The following is a 26,053-nucleotide window of genomic DNA, read 5'->3' as shown; positions in this document are numbered from 1 at the left end:
GAAGGACTTACACGATGGCGCTGTGACAGTCCCGGGACGCCTCCTGGATGAGGCACTTCTGGACATTTTCGGGTTTAGGTTCTGGCCCACGTTTGATTATTTGAGTCTTGGTGCAGGAGCAGGGGTTGATTCTCGATCCTGAAAAACCTGCAGCAAAACACGGGACGAAGATCTGACAAAGGCTCGATTTTCAACGTGTTTTCATTTGGTTTAGTAAATTGTGAATGAACATTTTCTCCAAAGGCGTTTTCTCTCATTTTTGTGCCACTGCGGCGACGTCATCTCCACATCAACAGCTCCTCCAGACGTCCAGCAGTGTTCACTTTGACAACAGGTTTTATTTCAGTTTTTATTTAGTCTTTTGACTAAAATGTAATTTAATTTTAGTCGAGATTTAGTCAAAAAAAGCTTTTCAATTTTAGTCTAGTTTTAGTCGACTAAAATTGCATGTCAATTGAGTGGACTTTGCATTGATTATATTCATTATAATCATATTTAATCTTGTTCCTCTGCTTCATGTTTCTGCTCCACATGAACAAAGCTCAGAGCTGATCCTTTGGCAGAGAATTTAAAAGATCTGAGGCTCTTTCAGACGCTCAATAGAAGTTTGGATGATTTTAGTCTCTCCTTTTTTCATTTTTATTTAGTCTTATTTTAGTCGACTAAAAAATCTGGACATTTTAGTCATAGTTTTAGTCTCATGGTAAATGGTTTCAACTCACTCAGGATCCACTCACCCATTCATGCTCTCATTCATACACCAATGTACACAGACACTGGGGGCAATGTGGGTGAAGTGTCTTGCCCAAGGACACAACGACAATGTGCACTTTCAGGAGGTGGGATTCGAACCCCTGACCTTCCGATCATGAGACGACCCTCTCTACCATCTGCGCCACTGTCGCTCATGAGAAACTTTCAATTTAGTTTTAGTCCAATTTTCGTCGTCAAAAATATCACTTTGACTAAAATTAAGACTAAATATTATAGTCGAAGAAATGAACACTGACGTCCAGTCTCTGAGGAGCTGATCCTCACACTCCAGAAACTAGAGATCACTTTAAATGTCTCAAATCAAACAGAATCATTTTGACTTGTTTGGTCCAGATTATTTCAATACATTTAGTCTTTATTTCAGGTGGGTTTATTTTCTGTTGTGCATCAGCAGATAAATCAACCTGAAGTGATGATCAACTTCTTATCGTCTTATTTTGATTCATGAACGTTCTCAGTTCAAGTCATTTAAACCCACGCTTGATGTTTGGTTTAGTTTTTGTCGTGTAATAATCAACACAAGTCGTTCTTTTCTCTTGGACTGATTTAAAGTCAACATTTTCTTGTAATTACTGAAAACAGTTTTTTTGCTAAACTTCTGCATAAGATTTGGTCCAAATAAAACCTTAAAAGTCGAGTGAACTCAAAAAAGCTTCATTTTTTTTAAAAGTTTACTCAACTTCTTATTTGTTACAGTTTGACTCTTTCCATTACTCAGGTTTTGACACTAAAAAGATCAGGAATTTAGTCCATTTTTATTCACAAAATGCCTCATTTTTATATGAAAACATCAAATGACGGTAACTTGCAATACTTCTTTAGTAATATTTAACTATTTTCCCCTAAACCTGCAGCGCCTCGACTTAAACCGTTCCTTTTAGATTTAGTATCTAAGTTATTTTCCTTCCTACTTAAACAGATTTGTACTTTATACTCTTAACACTCAAGTACTTTCCACAGCAAACAGTCAAGTAATAATTCATGATAAAACCTGTTTGTTTTTACCTTGGCCGGTGACGCAGAGAACGATGGTGAAGCTGAGCAGGATCCAGGGAGTGAAGGAGGCCATGGTGAACCGGAGCTGCAGGTCTGAGGGCTGAGAGCTTTGTGAAGGACCTGCAGGAGACTGGACTTTAAATACGCCCTGAAAAAGAGGAAGAGCTGCTGGAAACATGAGTGTGAGGACTGACATGACTCACTCAGGCCGACGTGAGTGACAGACTGACCGAGTGTCTCACCTGCATCACAGATTCTGCCTTTTTTGGACGTTACAAATACACAGAGATGACACGAGTCTGTGACGTGATGTGTTCAGATTAAATCAGCCCGACAAAAGGAAATCTCACTTACAGATTTAGATGAGCTGGAATTTCTGATAATCGGACACTTTGCTGACATTTTAAAAGAATTTAAAAGTGTTAAAGTGATGTATTGTATTTTCCAGCCCCTTCAGGCTCCAGCCATGTCCTACAAGTGTCACTGTCAAAAAGCAGGAGCTTAACAGAGAGACTGCAGTTACACAGAAGACCTGAGGGGGCAGTGGTGAGCTCCATGACCACTTCCATCTAGTCCCTTTAAGGCCGGTTCGTTCTCTACAAGACGTCTTGTAACTGAAGACATTTCCACGGTTAAAATGACTAAATGACTTTTGTCGTTTTGTTCTTGCAGCTCTCGGTGTAAGAACAAAGTTCTTGCGTCTCATGGAGCCTTTAACCTTAAAGGTGCGTCCAGACCGAACGCGACGACGCCTCCAAAGCGTCAGGTTTACTTGTAAAATACACGGAGGCCGCGCCTCAGGGAGCGGCAGGAGGGAGGTCCCGCCAGGAGGTCCCGCCAGGAGGTCCCGCCAGGAGGTCCCGCCAGGAGGTCCCGCAGCGAGTCACGCGCCTCAAGCTTTTCACGCGTGTGAAGCTTTTGCCGCTTTTGCCGCTCCTCCAACTCCTCCAGCGTCTCCAGCTCCTCCACCTTCTCCAGCTCCTCCAGCTCCTCCAGCTCCTCCAGCGCGGCCGGCGCTAGAGTTTGAAATGTTGAACTTTTTGGAGAAATTGTGAGCGTCGACTCATCAGGAGCTTTCTCCAGCAGTGACGCTGTAGCTGAGCCCCCGGGGCAGATGTTCTGCCAGGCCTCAGATGTAAACAAGTCACGGAGGATTAGCTTCATGGTGACCCAGAGCTACAGCAGCTCCTGGACTTTTACAAAGACACATCAGTGTTTCTTTATCTAAACACCAGGATTAAAAGACAAGAAAACTTATTTCAGAGGCTGAATCTGTGCTGGGAATGTGTTTGGGCCTCGAGGATGCCTGTTGTAGCATCACCACCGGAGAAAGCTAATGCTACAAGCTAAGCTAAATCTCTCTAAATATGCACAAATAAAGTCAATAAAACCTCCATCCACATAAAGAACAGTTTAACAATGATCACACACTGAGCCGGGCTGATGTTGTAGTTTATTATTCACATCATCTACAATTAACTCCATAGAAAACCATAACCATTGTTAGCTCAGTTAGCTCAGTTAGCTCAGTTAGATCAGTTAGATCAGTTAGCTCAGTTAGATCAGTTAGCTCAGTTAGCTCAGTTTGCTCAGTTAGCTCAGTTTGCTCAGTTTGCTCAGTTAGCTCAGTTAGCTCAGTTAGCTCAGTTAGCTCAGTTAGCTCAGTTAGATCAGTTAGATCAGTTAGCTCAGTTAGATCAGTTAGCTCAGTTAGCTCAGTTAGTTCAGTTAGTTCAGTTAGCTCAGTTAGCTCAGTTAGCTCAGTTAGCTCAGTTAGCTCAGTTAGCTCAGTTAGATCAGTTAGCTCAGTTAGCTCAGTTAGTTCAGTTAGTTCAGTTAGCTCAGTTAGCTCAGTTAGTTCAGTTAGTTCAGTTAGCTCAGTTAGCTCAGTTAGCTCAGTTTGCTCAGTTAGCTCAGTTAGCTCAGTTAGATCAGTTAGATCAGTTAGCTCAGTTAGATCAGTTAGCTCAGTTAGCTCAGTTAGTTCAGTTAGTTCAGTTAGCTCAGTTAGCTCAGTTAGCTCAGTTAGCTCAGTTAGCTCAGTTAGCTCAGTTTGCTCAGTTAGCTCAGTTAGCTCAGTTTGCTCAGTTAGTTCAGTTTGCTCAGTTAGTTCAGTTTGCTCAGTTTGCTCAGTTAGTTCAGTTAGCTCAGTTTGCTCAGTTAGTTCAGTTAGCTCAGTTTGCTCAGTTAGCTCAGTTAGCTCAGTTTGCTCAGTTAGCTCAGTTTGCTCAGTTAGCTCAGTTAGCTCAGTTTGCTCAGTTAGCTCAGTTAGCTCAGTTAGCTCAGTTAGCTCAGTTAGCTCAGTTAGCTCAGTTAGCTCAGTTTGCTCAGTTAGCTCAGTTAGCTCAGTTAGCTCAGTTAGCTCAGTTAGCTCAGTTAGCTCAGTTTGCTCAGTTAGCTCAGTTAGCTCAGTTAGCTCAGTTTGCTCAGTTAGCTCAGTTAGTTCAGTTAGCTCAGTTAGCTCAGTTTGCTCAGTTAGCTCAGTTTGCTCAGTTAGCTCAGTTAGCTCAGTTTGCTCAGTTAGCTCAGTTAGCTCAGTTAGCTCAGTTTGCTCAGTTAGCTCAGTTTGCTCAGTTAGCTCAGTTAGCTCAGTTAGCTCAGTTTGCTCAGTTAGCTCAGTTTGCTCAGTTAGCTCAGTTAGCTCAGTTTGCTCAGTTAGCTCAGTTTGCTCAGTTAGCTCAGTTAGCTCAGTTAGCTCAGTTTGCTCAGTTAGCTCAGTTAGCTCAGTTAGCTCAGTTAGCTCAGTTAGCTCAGTTTGCTCAGTTTGCTCAGTTAGCTCAGTTAGCTCAGTTAGCTCAGTTTGCTCAGTTAGCTCAGTTTGCTCAGTTAGCTCAGTTAGCTCAGTTAGCTCAGTTAGCTCAGTTTGCTCAGTTTGCTCAGTTAGCTCAGTTAGCTCAGTTAGCTCAGTTAGCTCAGTTAGCTTGCATCGAGCTCCGGTTTTCTCCTGTGAAAACCAGTATAATGCACTCATAACGTCAATAAAGCCGTAACTACATTGTACAACTACAACAACTACATCCGTGCTTTATTACAGACTTTTAATCAACAATGAGCTGCAGGCGATTGTAACAAGCTAACGTGGCTAACGCGGCTAACGCGGCTAACGCGGCCATGTCCCTTATTCAATCGTATGGGCTGGATATGGACTTAAATACGAGGGAGGTTTCACGTATATAGTTAAAGATATAGTTAAAGATCACAGGACATGTTAGTGACAAAGAGGGAGACGAGTTTGTCTCAGACAGCAGGTGTTTGTCAGGCCAGAGCTGCTTCCAACATGGACCAACTCTCGACATTAATGACACGAGTCTGACTTCAGTAAGAACAAGTGTCCAACTATGGGCTTAAGGCGGGTTTTTGAACTCCGAAAAGCGTGTGGAAGGTGTTTAAAGGTGCATTATGAAACGATTCATGAGAAAAAAAAGTTTATGTTCATTTGTCCAAACGTTTGATGCTGAAGAACTTTAGACACCACTGCTCAAAAGCCAAAGATAAAAAGCAAATGGCTTCTACAAATGTAACGACCTTAAAGACCTTAAAGACCTTAAAGACCTTAAAGACCTTAAAGACCTTAAAGACCTTAAGGACTCTTGGCTTCTGTTCCCACACTTCGTTTTTGCTGATTTAACTTCTCCTTCTTTTGCTTCTAAAGTCATAAAACTTACTCAGCTTCATAAAGAAATTCAACATTTCTTTGATTCCTGATAATATTTCTCAACAGTTAGTCAAACTCAGGGCGTTTCCGTTCGTGACCCTGAGGGGAACTCCACATCAGCAGAAATAACCAGCTCTGTATTTATAGATTTTAGCGCTAAGAACGTCGGCCTCGTCATGAAGCGTGAGACTAAAGAGGAAGCGTTTTGTGAAAGAGCAAAGCCGTGGGTGTAAGAAGCAGCTGAATATAGACAGAGGAAGTGTTACTATGGTGATTTTTGTAAACATATATGGTTCTGTCCAAAGTTAAAGACGTTTATTTCACACATCTCTGGTTTAAGAGTAAGAGAAGGAACAGAAACGGGAAACATCTCAGTAAAAAGGAAAATAAATGAACTGAAGATAAATATGGAGCCCAATGGAAATAGTTTGTTGTTTATTGAAGGTTGAGATGGTGAAGAACTCGTGTGACGTTTTTAGAATGTGTGGAGGAATCTGCAGGGGCTGGACTGGGACTGAAAAACAGCCCTGGACTCTGAGCAGCCTGGCCCAAATTAGCTTAAATGTGACACTTTACCACCCGCCTTAACGGAGCGCATTTTCTCCAGTTCGGCTTTACCCAAATCTAGAAGCTTCTCGGCTGGAGAGCAACACTGTAACGCCTCATTTGAAAGCTGAGACCTGCAAAGTGATTGCAACTTTTTCTCAAGTCGCCGCATTTTTTGTCATAGTTTAGTTGTTTCTTCATTACTTTTTGTGGCTTTTTGTTGAATTTTTGTTGATTTTTTGTTGAATTTTTGTTGAATTTTTGTCACTTTTTGGTTGAATTTTTGTCACTTTTTTGTTGAATTTTTGACATTTTTTTGTTGAATTTTTGTCACTTTTTGTTGAATTTTTGTCACTTTTTGGTTGAATTTTTGTCACATTATTGTTAAATTTTTGTTGAATTTTTCTTGAATTTTTGTCACTTTTTTTTGAATTTTTTTTTAATTTTTTTTGAATTTGTTTTGAATTTTTGTTGAATTTTTGTTGAATTTTTGTCACTTTTTTGTAGAATTTTTGTCACTTTTTTGTCACATTTTTGTTGAATTTTTGTCACTTTTTTTTGAATTTTTGTCACTTTTTGGTTGAATTTTTGTCACTTTTTGTTGAATTTTTGTCACATTTTTGTTGAATTTTTGTCACTTTTTGGTTGAATTTTTGTCACTTTTTGGTTGAATTTTTTTTGAATTTTTTTTGAATTTTTGTTGAATTTTTGTTGAATTTTTTTTGATTTTTTGTTGAATTTTTGTTGAATTTTTGTTGAATTTTTGTCACTTTTTTGTTGAATTTTTGTCACTTTTTTGTCACATTTTTGTTGAATTTTTGTCACTTTTTTTTGAATTTTTGTCACTTTTTGGTTGAATTTTTGTCACTTTTTGTTGAATTTTTGTCACATTTTTGTTGAATTTTTGTCACTTTTTTGTTGAATTTTTGTCACTTTTTGGTTGAATTTTTGTCACTTTTTGGTTGAATTTTTGTTGAATTTTTGTCACATTTTGTTGAATTTTTGTTACTTTTGTGTCACTTTTTTGTCACTTTTTATTACATTTTTTCTATCATTTTTTGTTTCGGTTCTGTCACGTTTTTGTGGCCTTTTCGTTGCTTTGTTGTCGGGTTTTTGTTGACTTTTCATCCAATTTTTTGTCACTTTTTTTGATGCTTTTCCGGCACATTTTTTTTTTTTTCATCCTCTTTTTTTGTCGCTATTTTGATGCTTTTCTTTTCAGCTTTTAGATTTGGGTAAAGCTCGGTTAAGGCGGGACCGGTGGCCCTTCTGTGCTCTGCCAGACTGGACATATGGCCAGTCCGCCCCTGGGCCTCTGTGATCATGAGCGCCCGGAATGTGGACGTGAGAAATATTTACTGATAAAAACATAAATATAAATACTTTACACAACAGGACGTGACATCACAGTTTCCGTTACGGAGCGTTTTATTCCGCTCTCTGAACTCTGTTGTCACTGAACCGAAAAGGAAACATTACTTTTACTCTTCCGGACTGAACTACAGGGAAGTGATGTTGCAACAGGTCGAAAGGGCAAAGGGTTTGACAAAACGGGAAGAAAATAAACCATCAACAAACATGAATGTGTTTTTAACTGTGAGTAATTCCTCTTTTGTCTTGTAGTGTTACGATTATTATGACTACAGATGATAATGATTCAGCCACAGTCATTTCATTACATAATAATGCAATAATACGAACGCTAACGATACGAACGACGCCTAACAGCAAAATAAAGTTAAATACTTTCAAAAAACAGCATTAAAATAACTTTTCCTCGAAAATATATTGATATTGTCCCGTAGTGTCTGCATACACCGGTGTAAAGCATTTTGAGTGTCTTTTTGGTTTAAAACCCCTAAACTCCCCCATCAAACAATGATGAAGATATGACAAAGAAAGTGAGAAAACTTTGACAAAAAAATGATGAAATTTGACAAAAAAGTGACAAAAAAGTGACAAAAAAAATTACAAAAATTTACAAAAAAATTACAAAAAAAAGACAAAAAATTACAAAAAAATTACAAATTTGACCAAAAAAAGACAAAACAATTGACAAAAAATGACCAAAAAAAATGACACAAATTTGACCAAAAAAATTGACAAAAAATTACGTAAAAATGACAAAAAAATTGACAAAAAATTACAAAAAATTGACAAAAAATGACACAAATTTGACCCAAAAAAAACAAAACAATTGACAAAAAATGACAAAAAAAAATGGACAAAAAAATGACACAAATTTGACCAAAAAAATGACAAAAAATGACGTAAAAATGACAAAAAAATTGACAAAAAATTACAAAAAAAGTGACAGAAAAGTGACCAAAAAAATTACAAAAAAATACAAAAGATGACCAAAAAAATGACAAAAAAGTTACAAAAATGAGTTGAAAACCCCCCCAAAAAAAGATGGAAAAAAAATCTGTTGACGTGAGGAAAAAGATCCATTTAGATGAATTTTGTAGATCTTAGCTTTCAAATGGAGTTACACTGGCCTACAGGATTTGGGTAAAGCTGACCTGGAGCAAATGCTCTCGGTTCAGGCGGGAGTTAAGAGGTTAACCTGAGGTAATTCCAGGTGCACAACCAGTGCTGGGAAGTACACACGTATTTAGTAATAATATAATAATGCATCGGTTTTACGCAGAGCTTTTTCTGGACACTCAAAGATTTGAGCGCCCGAATGATCCTGGAGCTCTGTTGGGGGCAAACAGGTCCTACAGGTGACGGGTCAGACAAAGAGCGGGTCAGAAGCCCCTTATGAGAGACCAACAGGCCCGGGTCGAACCATGAGGCCGTCGTTATTGTCCTCAAATCAGTGCTTCATTTGTAATTGAGTATTTTCAGGAACACTTTTGGTCTGATGTGATGGATTCGAGGAACATGCCAGAACATCTGCCGGAGCACTCTCATTAAACACCATCACGTCAGACCAAATCTGAAATATGATCAAATTAAGCACTGCCTAGAATCACAGGGAAACGGGGAAAGTTTTGCTCTGTAGTGCTTTTTTGTTTTAGTTTAGCTCAGTCTTTATTAACCCCTTAACTCCCGCCTGAACCGAGCACATTTTCCCCAGTTCGGCTTTACCCCAATCCAAAAGCTTCTGGAAAAAAGGTGTGAAAATAGCAACAAAACTGAGACGAAAACAATGATGGAAATGTGACAAAAAAGAAGACATTGAGAAAAACATTGAGAAAACATTGACAAAAAAGTGACGAAAAATTTATGAAAAAGGGGCAAAAATGTCACAAAAAAATTAACAAAAAATTAACAAAAAATGACACAAATTTGACCAAAAAATTGACAAAATGTGACAAAAAAATGAAAAAAAAAAAATGAAAAAAAAAAAATGAAAAAAATGTGACAAAAATAATGACAAAATGTGATGAAAATTGACAAAAAATTGACAAAAATTTGACAAAAAAATTTGACAAAATGTGACAAAAAATGGACAAAAAAATGAAAAAAAAAAGACAAAAAAATGAAAAAAAATGTGATAAAAAATTTGACAAAAAATGACAAAAATGTGACAAAAATGTGATGAAAATGTGATGAAAATTGACCAAAAAATGACAAAAAATTGACCAAAAAAATTACAAAAATATGATAAAAAATGACAATAATGTGTTAAAATTTGACCAAAAAATTGACTAAAAAATTTGATTAAAAAAATGAGAAAAAAAAATGACACAAATATGACAAAAAATGGACAAAAAAGTTACAAAAATGAGTTGAATACCCAACACAAAAATGATGGAAAAAAATCTGATGACGTGAGGAAAAAGATCCGGTTCAGGCGAGAGTTAAGAGGTTAAAGGGACAGTGCACAGAGACATTAAGCTCAGAGACAGATCTGTTCTTAAAGGCAAAGAGCTGGTTTCCATCTGCAGGCCCTGGTTACATCATATACAGTAACATTGTAATAAATGATCTGTACAAAATAAAGAAGAACATCTGTGTGTTTCTATGTGTTTAATCATCAGTAAAGGTAACTCTGATTTATTCCACAATCTATTCAAACTGCGCTAAGCCAAACAGCGCCACATCTCATTCATCCATTCGCGGTGAAACAACAAAACAATCCCCTCTTTTGTCAATGTTTATAAACGGAGCGCCTGTCACGTGCTCTCTGCGCCACCGCAGCGCCCCCTGGTGTCCGCCGAGGGCTCCGCAGCGGCTGAGACACTGCGCTGCTAATGACAACAGCCCCACAAACACAACATTCACACGCGCCGTGGCCGGAGATCTGCGCCCTCGGTCCCCCCCGCGGGCGAGCCGGAGAGAGGACTCCGCAGCGACCGGACCGCGACATCCCCCCCCTCCCCGCTCCAGGCAGCACCAGACGCGGCGCAGACCCGCACAGGAGTCCCGCTAATCCCCCCCCCGGAGGACAGCGGCGCGGCCTGCCTCCCTCCCCGGCCCACAGCGCTGCCGAGGCGGGGAGCGCCGTCAGGAAACACCGCTGCTTCCGCCGGATCATTTTCTGCGCCTTTATTAGATTCTCCCAAACTGTGAATCCGCCGCAGCCGCGCGACTCGTGACTCAACCGATTTTTCAATAATGTCACCGTGAGGCTGCGCGCGCTTCTCCCCCCCGCAGAGGAGCGTTCAAACCCGGGGCGGCCTCCTGGTTCCCCCCCCCCCCCTCCCTCCTCACCCTCACCCCCCCTCGTGCAGCAGGAGAATAACACGGTCATAAGCCGGAGCTCGCCTCGCCGTCACAAATCTCTCCGGTGCCAGAGGAGGAGGAGGAGGAGGAGGCGCGACGATGCACGAGCCCTGGGAATAACCCGCGAGCGCCTCAACACACACCGCGCAAAGATGAGGTTTCGGAGCGAGGCGTTCGGATTATGCATCGAAACGTCCCCGGGGGTTCGGCGTCGGGGGGCGCTTTGACTTGTCCCCGACTGATAACGCGCTTTCACCGCCTGGGATCGCGCGCGGACATGGCCGGCGGCAGGTGCGCGCGGAGGGATGGATGAGCTGGGAGTGATGCTGTGAGACGGGGGACGGCGCGAGGACGTTTCGCACCGATGGGATTCACATTTACGTCCTGAAACCAGCGCGAGGGGCGTGTTTCATCTCATCCCGTGCTCCCCGCAGAACCTCCAGACTTTACCGGGATTTATGTTTGTTTTTTTTGGCGTTTTGAATCGAGCGGAAGTCGCGCCTCTGTAGCCGGACGCTTTTGTTTTGAAGGGGCGGACCGGAAGTGAGCTGCGAGCGCGTGAACGTGGACTTTACACGTGATTTTTTTTTTTTTTTAAACCTGCACAAAAAACCCCCCGAAACGTTTATGGCAACGGGACGCCGGGGCGCGCGTTCATTCCGGGAGACGCGCCGGCACTGGGGGCGTCTCTGGCCGAAGCGCTGGGGTGCGGAGTGAAGTGCATGGCCCGATCCGCGTTTTCCAGGGCAGCGCTGTTGTGAGGTGCCCCAGGGCAGGCAGGCAGGCAGGCATGAACCCGGTGAACGCCACGGCGCTGTTCGTGTCGGCGGCCCGCTCCGTGCTGCAGTGCGACCCCCGGGACCCCAAGGCCCTGGCCGAGGTGTGCAGACTGCTGCCCTTCTTCAGGCAGTCGCTGTCCTGCCTGGTGTGCGGTGAGTGCGGGGTGCGGAGCTCCGGGATGAAGCGCTTTAGCAACTTGTTACACGTGAATGTTACACTTTAGGTTTAGCTTTTCCTGATTTAAAACACAGTGGCTTTTTTTAACTGATTATTTCCCAACTCGTTTAACCTCTTAACTCCCGCCTGAACCGAGAGATCTTTTTCCTCACGTCAACAGATATTTTTTCCATCATTCATAATTTTTTTGTTGGGTATTCAACTCATTTTTGTAACTTTTTTATCATATTTTTGTCACATTTTTTTGGTCAAATTTTTGTCATTTTTTTGTCACATTTTTATCACGTTTTTATCATTTCTTTGTCAAATTTTTATCAATTTTTTGTATTTTTTTTGTCCATTTTTTATCATTTTTTTTCATTTCTTTGTCACATTTTTGTCATTTTTTCGTCCATTTTTTGTCAATTTCTTGTGACATTTTTGTGACATTTTTACCACTTTTTCATCAATTTTTGGTCATTTTTTCATCAATGTTTTCTCACTTTTTTGTCACATCTTTGTCATTTTTTTGTCACATTTATGTCACATTTTTGTATTTTTTTCGTAATTTTGTTGTCAAATTTTGGTCATTTTTTTATCAATTTTTCATCAAATTTTGGTCATTTTTTCGTAAATTTTTGGTCATTTTTTAATCGAATTTTTGTCACATTTTTTTGTCACATTTTGTCACATTTTTGCCACTTTTTCATCAATTTTTTGTCAATGTTTTCTCACTTTTTTGTCACATTTCCATCATTGTTTTCGTCTCAGTTTTGTTGCTATTTTCACACCTTTTTTCCAGAAGCTTTTGGATTGGGGTAAAGCCAAACTGGAGAAAATGTGCTCGGTTCAGGCGGGAGTTAAGGGGTTGATTAACACTGACATAGTGCAGCTGGTCTCCATGGTAACGCAGGACAGGCAGCTCCTTACTGGAGGAAACTCATCAATATCTGTCTCTGAAAGTTTGAAATGACATCATTAAAGCAAATAACTGTCCCAGTCATATGTCAGAACTTACATCATTAGATATTATTGAGCTTTATTGATCTGACAATGGAGAAACTCACCGTTACATCAGCTCTCAGTAACACTCAGGAGAAGATGTGCAAACAAGTAATAGTGACAGGTATCGTATGTACAGTTGATAATAAAAAGTATCAAAAAGTATCAAAAGTCACCCCCATTTTTTAAAATAATTTCCCCCCCGATTTATTTTTACAATTATTTTCCCCAATGTTACACAATTTTTTCCAAATTTTGTTGCATTTTTAATTCTTTTTTCCCCCCCCCTTTTTTTTTCTTGTTTTACACATTTTTTGCTCATTTTTTAGTATTAATATTTACCATATTTCCACCAATTTTTCAACAAAAAAAGAAAAAACGCAATTTGTTAATTTTGTCTATTTCTCCCTATTTTCTCTATTTTTTCCCCAAATTATTTACAGTTTTTCCACACATTTCTTGACATTATTGAATATATTGAAAATGACAAAAATCTGACAAAAAAGTGGCAAAAAATCTGACGAAAAAATTCAAAAATCTGACGAAAAATAACAAAAATCTGACGAAAAAATGACCAAAAAAATGACAAAAATCTGACGAAAAAATGACAAAAAAAAAGACAAAAATCTGACGAAAAAACAAAAATCTGACAAAAAAATGACAAAAAAAATGACAAAAATCTGACGAAAAAACGACAAAAATCAGACAATAAAACAAAAAAATCACAAAAAAATGACAAAAAAATGACAAAAAAATGACAAAAATCTGACAAAAAAATGACAAAAAAAATGACAAAAATCAGACAAAAAAATGACAAAAATCTGACGAAAAAATGACAAAAAAAATGACAAAAATCTGACAAAAAAGTGGCAAAAAATCTGACGAAAAAATTCAAAAATCTGACGAAAAATAACAAAAATCTGACGAAAAAATGACAAAAAAAATGACAAAAATCTGACGAAAAAATGACAAAAAAAAGACAAAAATCTGACGAAAAAATGACAAAAATCAGACAAAAAAACAAAAATCTGACAAAAAAATGACAAAAAAAAGACAAAAATCTGACGAAAAAATGACAAAAATCAGACAAAAAAACAAAAAAATGACAAAAAAATGACAAAAAAATGACAAAAATCTGACGAAAAAATGACAAAAAAATGACAAAAATCAGACAAAAAAATGACAAAAAAAGGACAAAAATCTGACGAAAAAATGACAAAAAAAATGACAAAAATCTGACGAAAAAATGACAAAAATCAGACAAAAAAACAAAAATCTGACAAAAAAATGACAAAAAAAATGACAAAAATCTGACGAAAAAACGACAAAAATCAGACAAAAAACAAAAATCTGACGAAAAAATTACAAAAAAATGACAAAAATCTGACGAAAAAATGACAAAAAAAAATGACAAAAATCTGACGAAAAAACGACAAAAATCAGACAAAAAAACAAAAATCTGACGAAAAAATGACAAAAAAAAGACAAAAATCTGACGAAAAAGTGACATAAAAGTGGCAAAAATGTGGCATGATATTGTAACTTTGCAGATCTTTCCCACATCATCGTTCTGTTTTCTGGTTCTAGATGACAAATGTTTTAGTATCGTTCTTGTTTTTGCACTAAGATCTTGTATTGGTGACGGGAGAGTGCGACCACTGTGCAGAGCCTCCTCCAGCACATCCCAAAGATTCTCACTGGGGTAAAGGTCTGGCAAGAGAAGAAGAAATGAGTGTGTCGTAAAGATGTGGCTGAATCCGTAATCAGTCTGAGATGCAGTCGAGCCGGCTCTCGGAAACGTGAATGAGACGTCTCTTTGAGAGCAGCTTCCTTAGCAACGGCGGTCGCTAGGGCCCGCAGCTGCAGAAAAACCAAGGTCCATTCATAAAAACAACGCCTCCATCAGACACAGAGGAGGAGCGGGAGGCGAGCGCTGCATTATTCAAAACAGAAGCAGCAGCGGCTTGACAAATATAAAACAAGGATCAATAATTCAGTCTGTTCTGACGGAGCGAAAGGTCGAGTCACTTACGGCTCCGGAGCAACAGCAGACGAGCTGTTTGAGAAGGAGCTGCTGCAGATGTCGCTCAGATCAGGCCGTCCAGGGGTTTGCAGACGTTTGGATCCAAAAATACAAAGTTCTTGGACGAAGACAAGTCCAAACCCCTTCATTGATCTTTGAACACTTCAGATAATAATTCTCAGTCATCCAGGAAAGTAAATAGAAGAGTTCACATAATCGATGCAACTGGACCTTTAACCTCTTAACTCCCGCCTGGACCGAGCACATTTTCTCCAGTTTGACAAAAATCTGACAAAAAAAGTGGCAAAAATGTGGCAAAAAATGTGATGAAAAAATGTCAAAAATCTGACGATAAAAGACAAAAATCTGACAAAAAATCTGACAAAAAAATCACCAAAATCTGATGAAAAATTGGAGAAAAAAATGACAAAAATCTGAAAAAAATGACAAAAAAGTGGCAAAAATGTGGCAAAAAATGACAAAAATCTGAAAAAAAATCGGAGAAAAAAAAGACAAAAATCTGACGAAAAAATTACAAAAATCTGACGAAAAAATGACTAAAAAGTGGCAAAAATGTGGCAAAAAATGTGATGAAAAAATGTCAAAAATCTGACGAAAAATTGGAGAAAAAAAGACAAAAAGCTGAAAAAAAAGACAAAAAGCTGAAAAAAAAGACAAAAAGCTGAAAAAAAAAGACAAAATCTGACAAAAAAATGACAAAAAAGTGGCAAAAATGTGGCAAAAAATGGGACGAAAAAATGAAAAAAATCGGACAAAAAATCGGAGAAAAAAAAGACAAAAATAAAAAAAAAAGACACAAATCTGAAAAAAAAGTGACAAAAATTTTGGCTTTCATTTTGGCTTTAACCAAATCTAAAAGCTTCTTGATAAAAGCATCATGTGAGATGAAAATGTGAAGAAAATGTGAAAAAGTGACAAAAATCTGACGAAAATCTGACAAAGAACTGAAAAAAAACAGACAAAAATTTGACGAAAAAGTGACAAAAAACTGACAAAAAACTGACAAAAATTTTACAAAAATGTGATGAAAAAGTGACAAAAAAGTGACAAAAAATTGACGAAAAACTGAGAAAAAAAAAACACAAAAACGTGACAAAAAAATGAAGAAAAAAAACGGACAAAAAGTGACGAAAAAGTGACAAAAAACAGAAAAAAAATGACAAAAAATTGAAGAAAAACTCTAAAAACTGAAAAAAAACCTGACAAAAATTTTACAAAAATGTGATGAAAAAGTGACAAAAATGTGACATAAATTTGACAAAAAAAAGAGTGTTGAAATGAAAATCCACAAAAAATCCACAATAGAGCAACAAAAGTGACAAAAATTTGACGAAAAACTGTAAAAACTGAGAAAAAAAAACAGACAATAATGTGACAAAACAATGAAAAAAAAAAAAATGAAAAAAAACTGACGAAAAACTGAAAAAAAAACCTGACAAAAATTTGACGAAAAACTGACGAAAAAGTGACAAAAACTGACGAAAAAGTGACAAAAATTTGATGAAAAACTGTAAAAAAACTGAAAAAAATAACAGACAAAAATGTGACGAAAAAGTGACAAAAAACTGACGAAAAACTGACAAAAATTTGACAAAAATGTGACGAAAAAGTGACAAAAAAGTGACATAAATATGACAGAAAAGAGTGTTGAAAATCCACAAAAAATCCACAATAGAGCAACAGTGACAAAAGGAATGACAACACAGCAACAATGCAAGGAAAAAAAGATTTATTTGATGAGTTTTGTAGGTCGTTACGATGGGCATTTGGGTAAGAGGATGCGCTAGGTTAGGGCGGGGGTTAAGAGGTTAAGACTAAGCCAACGTTTTGACAATAATAATAATATTTTCTGCATCAGATCATCAGACGGTAGAGTGGGCAGTGACTCTTGTATTTACTCTCCTGGATGATTCACAATTGTCTTTTTAATGGATTGAGTTTGGTGTGTTTACGTAGGGATTAGGAGCAATAATGAGCGTGTTCCTAAAAAGGGCATAAGGGCGGGATCTTCACCGTAGACTCCGCCCTTGCGTGACGTGTAGCTCGCGCTGCTCCAATGCTAACAGTCCGAGGAGCATCCAGCCTAGTCTAGTGTTGAAAACATTGAAACCAATGGATTGGCTTTACCCCAATCCAAAAGCTTCTGGAAAAAAGCTGTGACAATAGCAACAAAACTGAGACGAAAACAATGATGGAAATGTGACAAAAAAAATGACAAAAATGTGACAAGAAATTGACAAAAAATTGACAAAAAAATAACAAAAAATGGACAAAAATGTGACAAAAAAATGATAAAAAATAGACGAAAAAATGACAAAAAATGGACAAAAAATGTGTCAAAAAATGAAAAAAAAAATCGATAAAAAATTGATAAAAAATTGACAAAATTGTGACAAAAATTTGAGCAAAAATGTGACAAAAAAATGACAAAAAATTTATAAAAAATAGATGAAAAAATGACAAAAAATGAAAAAAATGTGACAAAAAAATAACAAAAAATTGACAAAAAATGTAAAAAATGTGACAAAAAATTGACAAAAAAATAACAAAAAATTGACAAAAATGTGACAAAAAAATTACAAAAAATTGATAAAAAATAGACGAAAAAATAACAAAAAATTTGACAAAAAATGTGACAAAAAATGAAAAAAAAATCCATAAAAAAATTGATAAAAAATTGACAAAATTGTGACAAAAATTTGAGCAAAAATGTGACAAAAAAATGACAAAAATGTGACAAGAAATTGACAAAAAATTGACAAAAAAAATAAAAAAAAATTGACAAAAATGTGACAAAAAATTACAAAAAATTGATAAAAAATAGACGAAAAAATGACAAAAAATGAAAAAAAAAATGAAAAAAAAAATCGATAAAAAATGGACAAAATTGTGACAAAAATTTGAGCAAAAATGTGACAAAAAAATGAAAGAAATATGACAAAAATTTGACGAAAAATGTGACAAAAAAAGAAAAAAAAAATCGATAAAAAATTGATAAAAAATGGGCAAAATTGTGACAAAAATGTGAGCAAAAATGTGACAAAAAAATGACAAAAAATTGATAAAAAATGGACGAAAAAATGACAGAAAAGTGACAAAAAGTCAAAGTTGTTTTTAAGGTGTCTAAACTCCAGTGCTTTTCAATGGGGGCCTAGTGGCGATATGGAGGTACTACAGCAATGGCGGAGCAATGGCGGCCTCTAGTGTCGTGGTCATAAAGCCTAAAGTTTTGATAATGATCCCTGCTGATTGTTTTCATCCCGAGCTGAACGTAACTCTCCCATGTGCCTCAGGGAACCTCCTGGCGGACCCCATCGCGCCCGTGGACTCGTCCTGCCAGCATTACGTGTGCCTGGGCTGTAAGGGCCAGCGCATGCAGCTGCGGCCGTCCTGCTCCTGGTGCAAAGACTACTCTCGCTTCCAGCTGAACCGGCAGCTGTCCCTGCTGGTGCTGTGCTACCGCCGCCTCTGCTCCTACGTGGCCCAGTCGCCCCTGGCCCCGCACATCGCCCAGGCCGCCGCAGACTGCCCCGACCTGCAGGCGGTGCTGGAGGAGGGGCTGGAGGAGGGGCCGGGGGAGGAGCCAGAGGAGGAGCCGGGGGAGGAGCCGGGGGAGGAGCTCGGGGAGGAGCTACGGGAGGAGCCGGGGGACACCGCGGGGGCCGAGGAGGAGGACAGGGACGACACACAGGTGAGGACTGGCTGCGAAATGCCAACAAAACAAGATCGAAAATCCCTCTGAGAAAGACTTTGTAACTAATATGTCACAAAAATATAGGACATTTTCAGGCATAAAAGGCCTTACTTTTATATTTATGTCATTAACCCCTTAACTCCCACCTGAACCGAGCATGTTTTCTCCAGTTTGGCTTTACCCCAATCCAAAACCTTCTGGAAAAGAGCTGTGAAAATAGCAACAAAACTGAGACGAAAACAATGATGGAAATGTGACAAAAAAGTGAGAAAATATTGACAAAAAAGTGACGAAAAATGTATGAAAAAGTGGCAAAAATGTCAAAAAGTTGACGAAAAAATGACAAAAAAAAGACAAAAATTTGGTACAAATTTGACAAAAACATGACAAAAAAATGATTAAAAAAATGACAAAAATTTGACAAAAAAATTACAAAAAAATGATAAAAAAAATTGACAAAAAAATGACAAAAAAATGATTAAAAAAATGATTAAAAAAATTGACAAAAAAATGACAAAAATGTGACCAAAAAATGACTAAAAAATGACAAAAAATGTCGAAAAAATGACAAAAAAATGACAAAAAAATGACAAAAAAAAGACAAAAATTTGGTACAAATTTGACAAAAAAATGACAAAAAATGATTAAAAAAATGACAAAAAAATGACAAAATCTGACAAAAAATGACAAAAAATAGATGAAAATTTGACAAAAAAATTACAAAAAAATGATAAAAAATTGACAAAAAAATTGACAAAAATGTGATAAAAAATTGACAAAAAAATGACAAAAATGTGACCAAAAAATGACTAAAAAATGATAAAAAATTGACAAAAAAATGACCAAAAAATTGATGAAAAAAGGACAAAAAAATGACTAAAAAAAATGACAAAAATGTGACAAAATGTGACAAAAAAATGACAAAAATGTGACAAAAATGTGACAAAAAAATGACAAAAAATTGACCAAAAAAGACAAAAATGTGATAATAAAAATGGACGAAAAAATGACAAAAATTTGACAAAAAAATGACAAAGAAGTTACAAAAATGAGTTGAATACCCAATAAAAAATTGACGGAAAAAAAATCTGCTGACGTGAGGAAAAAGCTCCTCTCGGTTCAGGCGGGAGTTAAGAGGTTAATTTACAGCAAAGTGTTCAAACTAATATCTCTACATTGAAAAAGTTTCCCTTTTCCGTTAGCCTGCTCAATGTATTTTTCCTATAGCCGTTAGCATTAGCCTCGAACATTGATCCAGATGTTTCCAGCTGTTGTCAAAGCCTCATTAGAAATCATAATGAAAGTACAGACTGTGGAGAGATAGTTCTGTGACAGGAAACGTCTGGTCCCCGTTCCCAGGAGGAGGCGCCGTCGCTGCAGCAGACGCCGGACGACTCGAGTCTGGGACTGAACGGCCTCCATGACTGTAACGGGCTGCCCGCTGCCGTCACCGTGGATACCGGCGGAGGGGTGGGGCTCTGTGACATCATGGACGAGCTGAGGCCGGGGGCGGGGCCTCTGCTGCTCAGTGTGGAGGAGGTGTTACGGACTCTGGACCCCCCCTCTGTAAACGGACAGGCTCTCCTCCAATCAGAGCCCAGCCCCGCCCCCTGTCTGCAGCTCTACGTCCAATCAGAGAACAGCGCGGTCTTGGCGCCGTTCCGCTGCCATCGGAAGCGCTCGCGGTCGGAGAGCGACAGCGAGAAGCTGACGCCGGTGTCGCTGAGCGTCCTCCGCGGCTCAAGCCCCAAACAGGAGCCACACTTCGCCTCCATCTGCCCCCTCCCCGCCCTGGCGCCGCTGCCCAACGGGGGCCCGGCCAAAGTGGGCAAGACTCTGCTGCTGCCCAACAAGGCGCTGAAAAAGACTCTGGATCACCACGGCGTGCCCAAAAAGGCCAGGCAGCAGGGGGCGCCCAAGCCCCGCCCACAGCCCCGGATCCCCGCCCACGCACACCCGCTGTCACACCCGCCCTCGCCGTCCAAGCCCAGCTACAAGAAACCGCCCGAGAAGAAAGGCTGTAAGTGCGGCCGCGCCACGCAGAACCCGTCTGTGCTCACCTGCAGGGGGCAGCGCTGCCCCTGCTACTCCAACCGCAAGGTGAGCCACGCCCACTTTGTCCACTTTAAACCCCATCAACCGCAAGGTGAGCCACGCCCACTTTACTTCACTTTAAACCCCATCAACCACAAGGTGAGCCACGCCCACTTTACTCCACTTTAAACCCCATCAACCACAAGGTGAGCCACGCCCACTTTGTCCACTTTAAACCCCATCAACCGCAAGGTGAGCCACGCCCACTTTACTTCACTTTAAACCCCATCAACCACAAGGTGAGCCACGCCCACTTTGTCCACTTTAAACCCCATCAACCACAAGGTGAGCCACACCCACTTTACTCCACTTTAAACCCCATCAACCGCAAGGTGAGCCACGCCCACTTTACTTCACTTTAAACCCCATCAACCACAAGGTGAGCCACGCCCACTTTGTCCACTTTAAACCCATCAACCACAAGGTGAGCCACGCCCACTTTACTCCACTTTAAACCCCATCAACCACAAGGTGAGCCACACCCACTTTACTCCGCTTTAAACCCCATCAACCACAAGGTGAGCCACACCCACTTTACTCCGCTTTAAACCCCATCAACCACTAGGTGAGCCACGCCCACTTTACTCCACTTTAAACCCCATCAACCGCAAGGTGAGCCACGCCCACTTTGTCCACTTTAAACCCCATCAACCACAAGGTGAGCCACGCCCACTTTGTCCACTTTAAACCTATCAACCGCAAGGTGAGCCACGCCCACTTTACTCCACTTTAAACCCCATCAACCGCAAGGTGAGCCACGCCCACTTTACTCCACTTTAAACCCATCAACCACAAGGTGAGCCACGCCCACTTTACTCCACTTTAAACCCATCAACCACAAGGTGAGCCACGCCCACTTTACTCTGCTTTAAACTCCATCAACCACGAGGTGAGACACGCCCACTTTACTTCACTTTAAACCCATCAACCGCAAGGTGAGCCACGCCCACTTTACTTCACTTTAAACCCATCAACCACAAGGTGAGCCACGCCCACTTTACATCCGCTTTAAACCCATCAACCACAAGGTGAGCCACGCCCACTTTACTCCACTTTAAACCCATCAACCACAAGGTGAGCCACGCCCACTTTACTCGGCTTTAAACCCCATCAACCACAAGGTGAGCCACGCCCACTTTACTCCACTTTAAACCCCATCAACCACAAGGTGAGCCACGCCCACTTTGTCCACTTTAAACCCATCAACCACAAGGTGAGCCACTCCCACTTTACTCCACTTTAAACCCATCAACCACAAGGTGAGCCACGCCCACTTTACTCCACTTTAAACCCCATCAACCACAAGGTGAGCCACGCCCACTTTACTTCACTTTAAACCCCATCAACCACAAGGTGAGCCACGCCCACTTTACTCCACTTTAAACCCCATCAACCACAAGGTGAGCCACGCCCACTTTACTCCACTTTAAACCCCATCAACCGCAAGGTGAGCCACGCCCACTTTACTTCCGCTTTAAACCCCATCAACCACAAGGTGAGCCACGCCCACTTTACTCCACTTTAAACCCATCAACCACAAGGTGAGCCACGCCCACTTTACTCCACTTTAAACCCATCAACCGCAAGGTGAGCCACGCCCACTTTGTCCACTTTAAACCCTACAAACCACAAGGTGAGCCACGCCCACTTTACTCCACTTTAAACCCATCAACCACAAGGTGAGCCACGCCCACTTTACTCCACTTTAAACCCATCAACCGCAAGGTGAGCCACGCCCACTTTACTCCACTTTAAACCCTATAAACCACGCCCACTTTACTCCACTTTAAACCCCATCAACCACAAGGTGAGCCACGCCCACTTTACTCCGCTTTAAACCCATCAACCACAAGGTGAGCCACGCCCACTTTACTCCACTTTAAACCCCATCAACCACAAGGTGAGCCACGCCCACTTTACTCCACTTTAAACCCCATCAACCACAAGGTGAGCCACGCCCACTTTACTCCACTTTAAACCCCATCAACCGCAAGGTGAGCCACGCCCACTTTACTCCACTTTAAACCCATCAACCACAAGGTGAGCCACGCCCACTTTACTCTGCTTTAAACCCCATCAACCGCAAGGTGAGCCACGCCCACTTTGTCCACTTAAACCCATCAACCACAAGGTGAGCCACGCCCACTTTACTCCACTTTAAACCCATCAACCACAAGGTGAGCCACGCCCACTTTGTCCACTTAAACCCATCAACCACAAGGTGAGCCACGCCCACTTTACTCCACTTTAAACCCCATCAACCACAAGGTGAGCCACGCCCACTTTACTCTGCTCTAAACCCCATCAACCACAAGGTGAGCCACGCCCACTTTACTCCACTTTAAACCCCATCAACCACAAGGTGAGCCACGCCCACTTTGTCCACCCCCATAAACCGCCATGTGAGCCACGCCCACTCTAACCCTCTGTGTCCGCAGGCGTGTCTGGACTGTATCTGCCGCGGCTGTCAGAACTCCTTCATGGCGAACGGCGAGAAGAAGCTGGAGGCGTTCGCGGTGCCGGAGAAGGCGCTGGAGCAGACCAGGCTGACGCTCGGGATCAACCTGAGCAGCATCACCGCGCTGCGCAACCCGGGCGTGGCCGCGGCCCCGGGCAACGCCCTCATCGCCGCGGCCACCGGCTCCCCGGTCACCGCCTCCTTCCTGACGTCGGGGGCGGGGCACGACGGCCGCGCCTTCGACGACTCGCTGGAGCTGAGGTTCGACTGCTGAGGACTGAGCTCCGCCCTGAGGGGTTCAGATGTAGACGTCAGTGGACGAGGCGTTCAGGGCGTTTAGGGCGCACGGCGTTCACGGCGGTCAGGTCGGTCAGGTCGGTCAGGGCGCACGGCGGTCAGGGCGCTCAGGCGAGACGCTGCAGGTCAAAACGTCCAGGTTTCCGGCAGTGTTAACGTTGTCTAAACCAGTGGTTCTCAACTTTTTGGAGCCGCGACCCCCATTAAAACAGTTAAAGGGGTTCGTGACCCCCCGCCTGGGTCACACCGTGAGAAATCGTATCATTAGCCTACATATTTCTTAAAAAACAAATGGCTGCAATAAAATTCATCAAATTACGAACCCATAATGGCACTCTGGTAAAATAGCTCACACATGTGACAATAAAATATTATAAAATATGCTAAAAAAAAGTATGTATATTTTATCTACATGACGACCCCCCAAATTTGTCTCGCGACCCCCTTGGGGGTCCCCACCCCCAGGTTGAGAACCACTTGTCTAAACTCTCCCTTCCCTTATCCAGGAAGTGACTCCAACATTTGCAGACAAAGGGACTAAAATTTAGGGCCTTCTATCCATCCATCCTTTTTTCTTTCCTTCCTTCCTTCCTTCCTTCCTTCCTTCCTTCCTTCCTTCCTTCCTTCCTTCCTTCCTTCCCTCTTCCCTTCCTTCTTTCTTCCCTTCATTCCTTCTTCCCTTCCTTCTTTCTTCCCTTCATTCCTTCTTCCCTTCCTTCCTTCCTTCCTTCCTTCCTTCCTTCCTTCCTTCCTTCCTTCCCTCTTCCCTTCCTTCTTTCTTCCCTTCATTCCTTCTTCCCTTCCTTCTTTCTTCCCTTCATTCCTTCTTCCCTTCATTCCTTCTTCCCTTCCTTCCTTCCTTCCTTCCTTCCTTCATTCCTTCCTTCTTTCTTTCCTTCCTTCCTTCCTTCTTTCTTACCTTCCTTCCTTCTTCCCTTCCTTCTTTCCTTCCTTCCTTCCTTCCTTCCTTCCTTCCTCCCTCCCTCCCTTCTTCCCTTCCTTCTTTCTTTCCTTCCTTCCTTCCTTCTTTCTTACCTTCCTTCCTTCTTCCCTTCCTTCCTCCCTCCCTCCCTTCTTCCCTTCCTTCTTTCTTTCCTTCCTTCCTTCCTTCTTTCTTACCTTCCTCCCTTCTTCCCTTCCTTCCTTCCTTCCTTCCTTCCTTCATTCCTTCTTCCCTTCCTTCTTTCTTCCCTTCCTTCTTTCCTTCCTTCCTTCCTTCCTTCCTTCCTTCCTTCCTTCCTTCCTTCCTCCCTCCCTCCCTTCTTCCCTTCCTTCTTTCTTTCCTTCCTTCCTTCCTTCCTTCCTACCTTCCTTCCTTCCTTCCTTCCCTCTTCCCTTCCTTCTTTCTTCCCTTCCTGCTTTCTTCCCTCCGTCTTCCCTTCCTTCCTTCCTTCCTTCCTTCTTTCCTTCCTCCCTCCCTCCCTTCTTCCCTTCCTTCTTTCTTTCCTTCCTTCCTTCCTTCCTTCATTCCTTCTTCCCTCCTTCTTCCCTTCCTTCTTTCTTTCCTTCCTTCCTTCCTTCCTTCCTTCATTCCTTCTTCCCTCCTTCTTCCCTTCTTTCTTTCTTTCCTTCTTTCCTTTGTTCCTTCCTTTCTTCTTCTTTTCCTGACGCTATAATCCAAATATGGTCATTTCCTGTGTGGTGACAGCAGCGGCTAAAGACGGGAGAAATAAGTTTAAGTTTAATGGTTTTGTATAGCCCAATATCACAACAGAAGTCGCCTCACAGGGCTGCACCAAACCTATACACAGGGCGCATGTGCAGACAAAGGGACTAAACTTGAGGGCCGTTTTCACTCCACTGAAAATATAGATTAATAATAATATATAGACTATAAAATATAATATAGCAACTGAGACAAATCCCTTATTTTTATATGAAATCTTGAAATACATATTTTCCTCACATTCATGTCACTGATCCGCAGCAGAAGTTTGTATTTGTTTTCCTGATCCACCTGCAGCGTCTCGCCTTGTTTTCACGTTAGAGTCCGTTGCTGATGTCTACGCACCGACGAGCTCTCCTCTGATTGGTGGACACGCACATTCCCCGCCTCCCCGGAAGAGTCACGTGACCCGGCGCTGGAACGAGGCAGCTGCAGCGACACGAACACAGATATTTCATTAATTTATGTCCGGTTCAGCTCAGTTTTTCAGCAGAGCCGCCATCTTGGACAGGGCAGGATTCCACATTCATCCGGAAAGTTCTTTACTTTTTTTAGCCCAAAGATGGACAAAAGTATAAAGATTGTATAAATATTAGCAATATTAGCACGATATTTTACTAAATCACAATCAAGTTTTTTTATAAACTTCTTGATCTTGTCCTGTGTCCGAATGTCCAAAGAGGGAAAAAATCGTGAAATCAAACTTTCCCACAGTGTATTCTGAAAAGCAGCCCTGGTCAGAGATATAGACCACAATGCATTGCAACAGAACAGAACACCTGAACCGAGCACATTTTCTCCAGCTTTACCCCAGTCCAAAAGCTTCTGGAAAAAAGGTGTGAAAATAGCAACAAAACTGAGACGAAAACAATGATGGAAATGTGACAAAAAAGTGTGAAAACATTGACGAAAAAGTGACAAAATAATTTACAAAAAATGTACAAAAAAATGACAAAAATGGACAAAAAATGGACAAAAAAGTGAGAAAAGTTTGACGAAAAATTGAGAAAAAATGGACAAAAAAGTGATAAGAATTTGACAAAAAAATGCGAATAATTTGACGAAAAAGTGACAAAATAATTTACAAAAAATGTACAAAAAAATGACAAAAATGGACAAAAAATTAACAAAAAATTAACAAAAAAATGACAAAAATGGACAAAAATTTGACAAAAAAGTGAGAAAAATTTGACGAGAAATTGAGATAAAATGGACGA

The 26,053-nt window shown here is 40.7% G+C and overlaps 1 protein-coding gene across 1 annotated transcript; it reads left to right on the top strand.

Annotated features, from left to right (window-relative positions):
* Window positions 1-11,242: 11,242 nt before the first annotated feature.
* Window positions 11,243-23,265, top strand: LOC306977777 (E3 ubiquitin-protein ligase MSL2-like). Its single transcript, XM_079576219.1, has 4 exons — window positions 11,243-11,577; window positions 17,921-18,318; window positions 19,681-20,421; window positions 22,854-23,265. The coding sequence occupies exons 1-4, from the start codon at window positions 11,436-11,438 to the stop codon at window positions 23,145-23,147; spliced, it is 1,575 nt and encodes a 524-aa protein (XP_079432345.1). The 5' UTR covers window positions 11,243-11,435; the 3' UTR covers window positions 23,148-23,265.
* Window positions 23,266-26,053: the final 2,788 nt, after the last annotated feature.

Source organism: Gobius niger (genome assembly GCF_951799975.1).
Source record: "Gobius niger genome assembly, chromosome: 18".
NCBI classification, from domain to species: domain Eukaryota; kingdom Metazoa; phylum Chordata; class Actinopteri; order Gobiiformes; family Gobiidae; genus Gobius; species Gobius niger.
The sequence above is the reverse complement of the archived record's forward strand: the minus strand, read 5'-3'. Positions and strand labels throughout refer to the sequence as shown.

Excerpts from the sequence above, each read along its gene's own strand:
- LOC306977777 (XM_079576219.1), top strand. The coding sequence starts at position 11,436 with ATGAACCCGGTGAACGCCACGGCGCTGTTCGTGTCGGCGGCCCGCTCC. Across the intron at positions 11,578-17,920 it reads GCTGTCCTGCCTGGTGTGCG|GGAACCTCCTGGCGGACCCC; the intron begins GTGAGTGCGGGG and ends CATGTGCCTCAG. Across the intron at positions 18,319-19,680 it reads AGGACAGGGACGACACACAG|GAGGAGGCGCCGTCGCTGCA; the intron begins GTGAGGACTGGC and ends CCCCGTTCCCAG.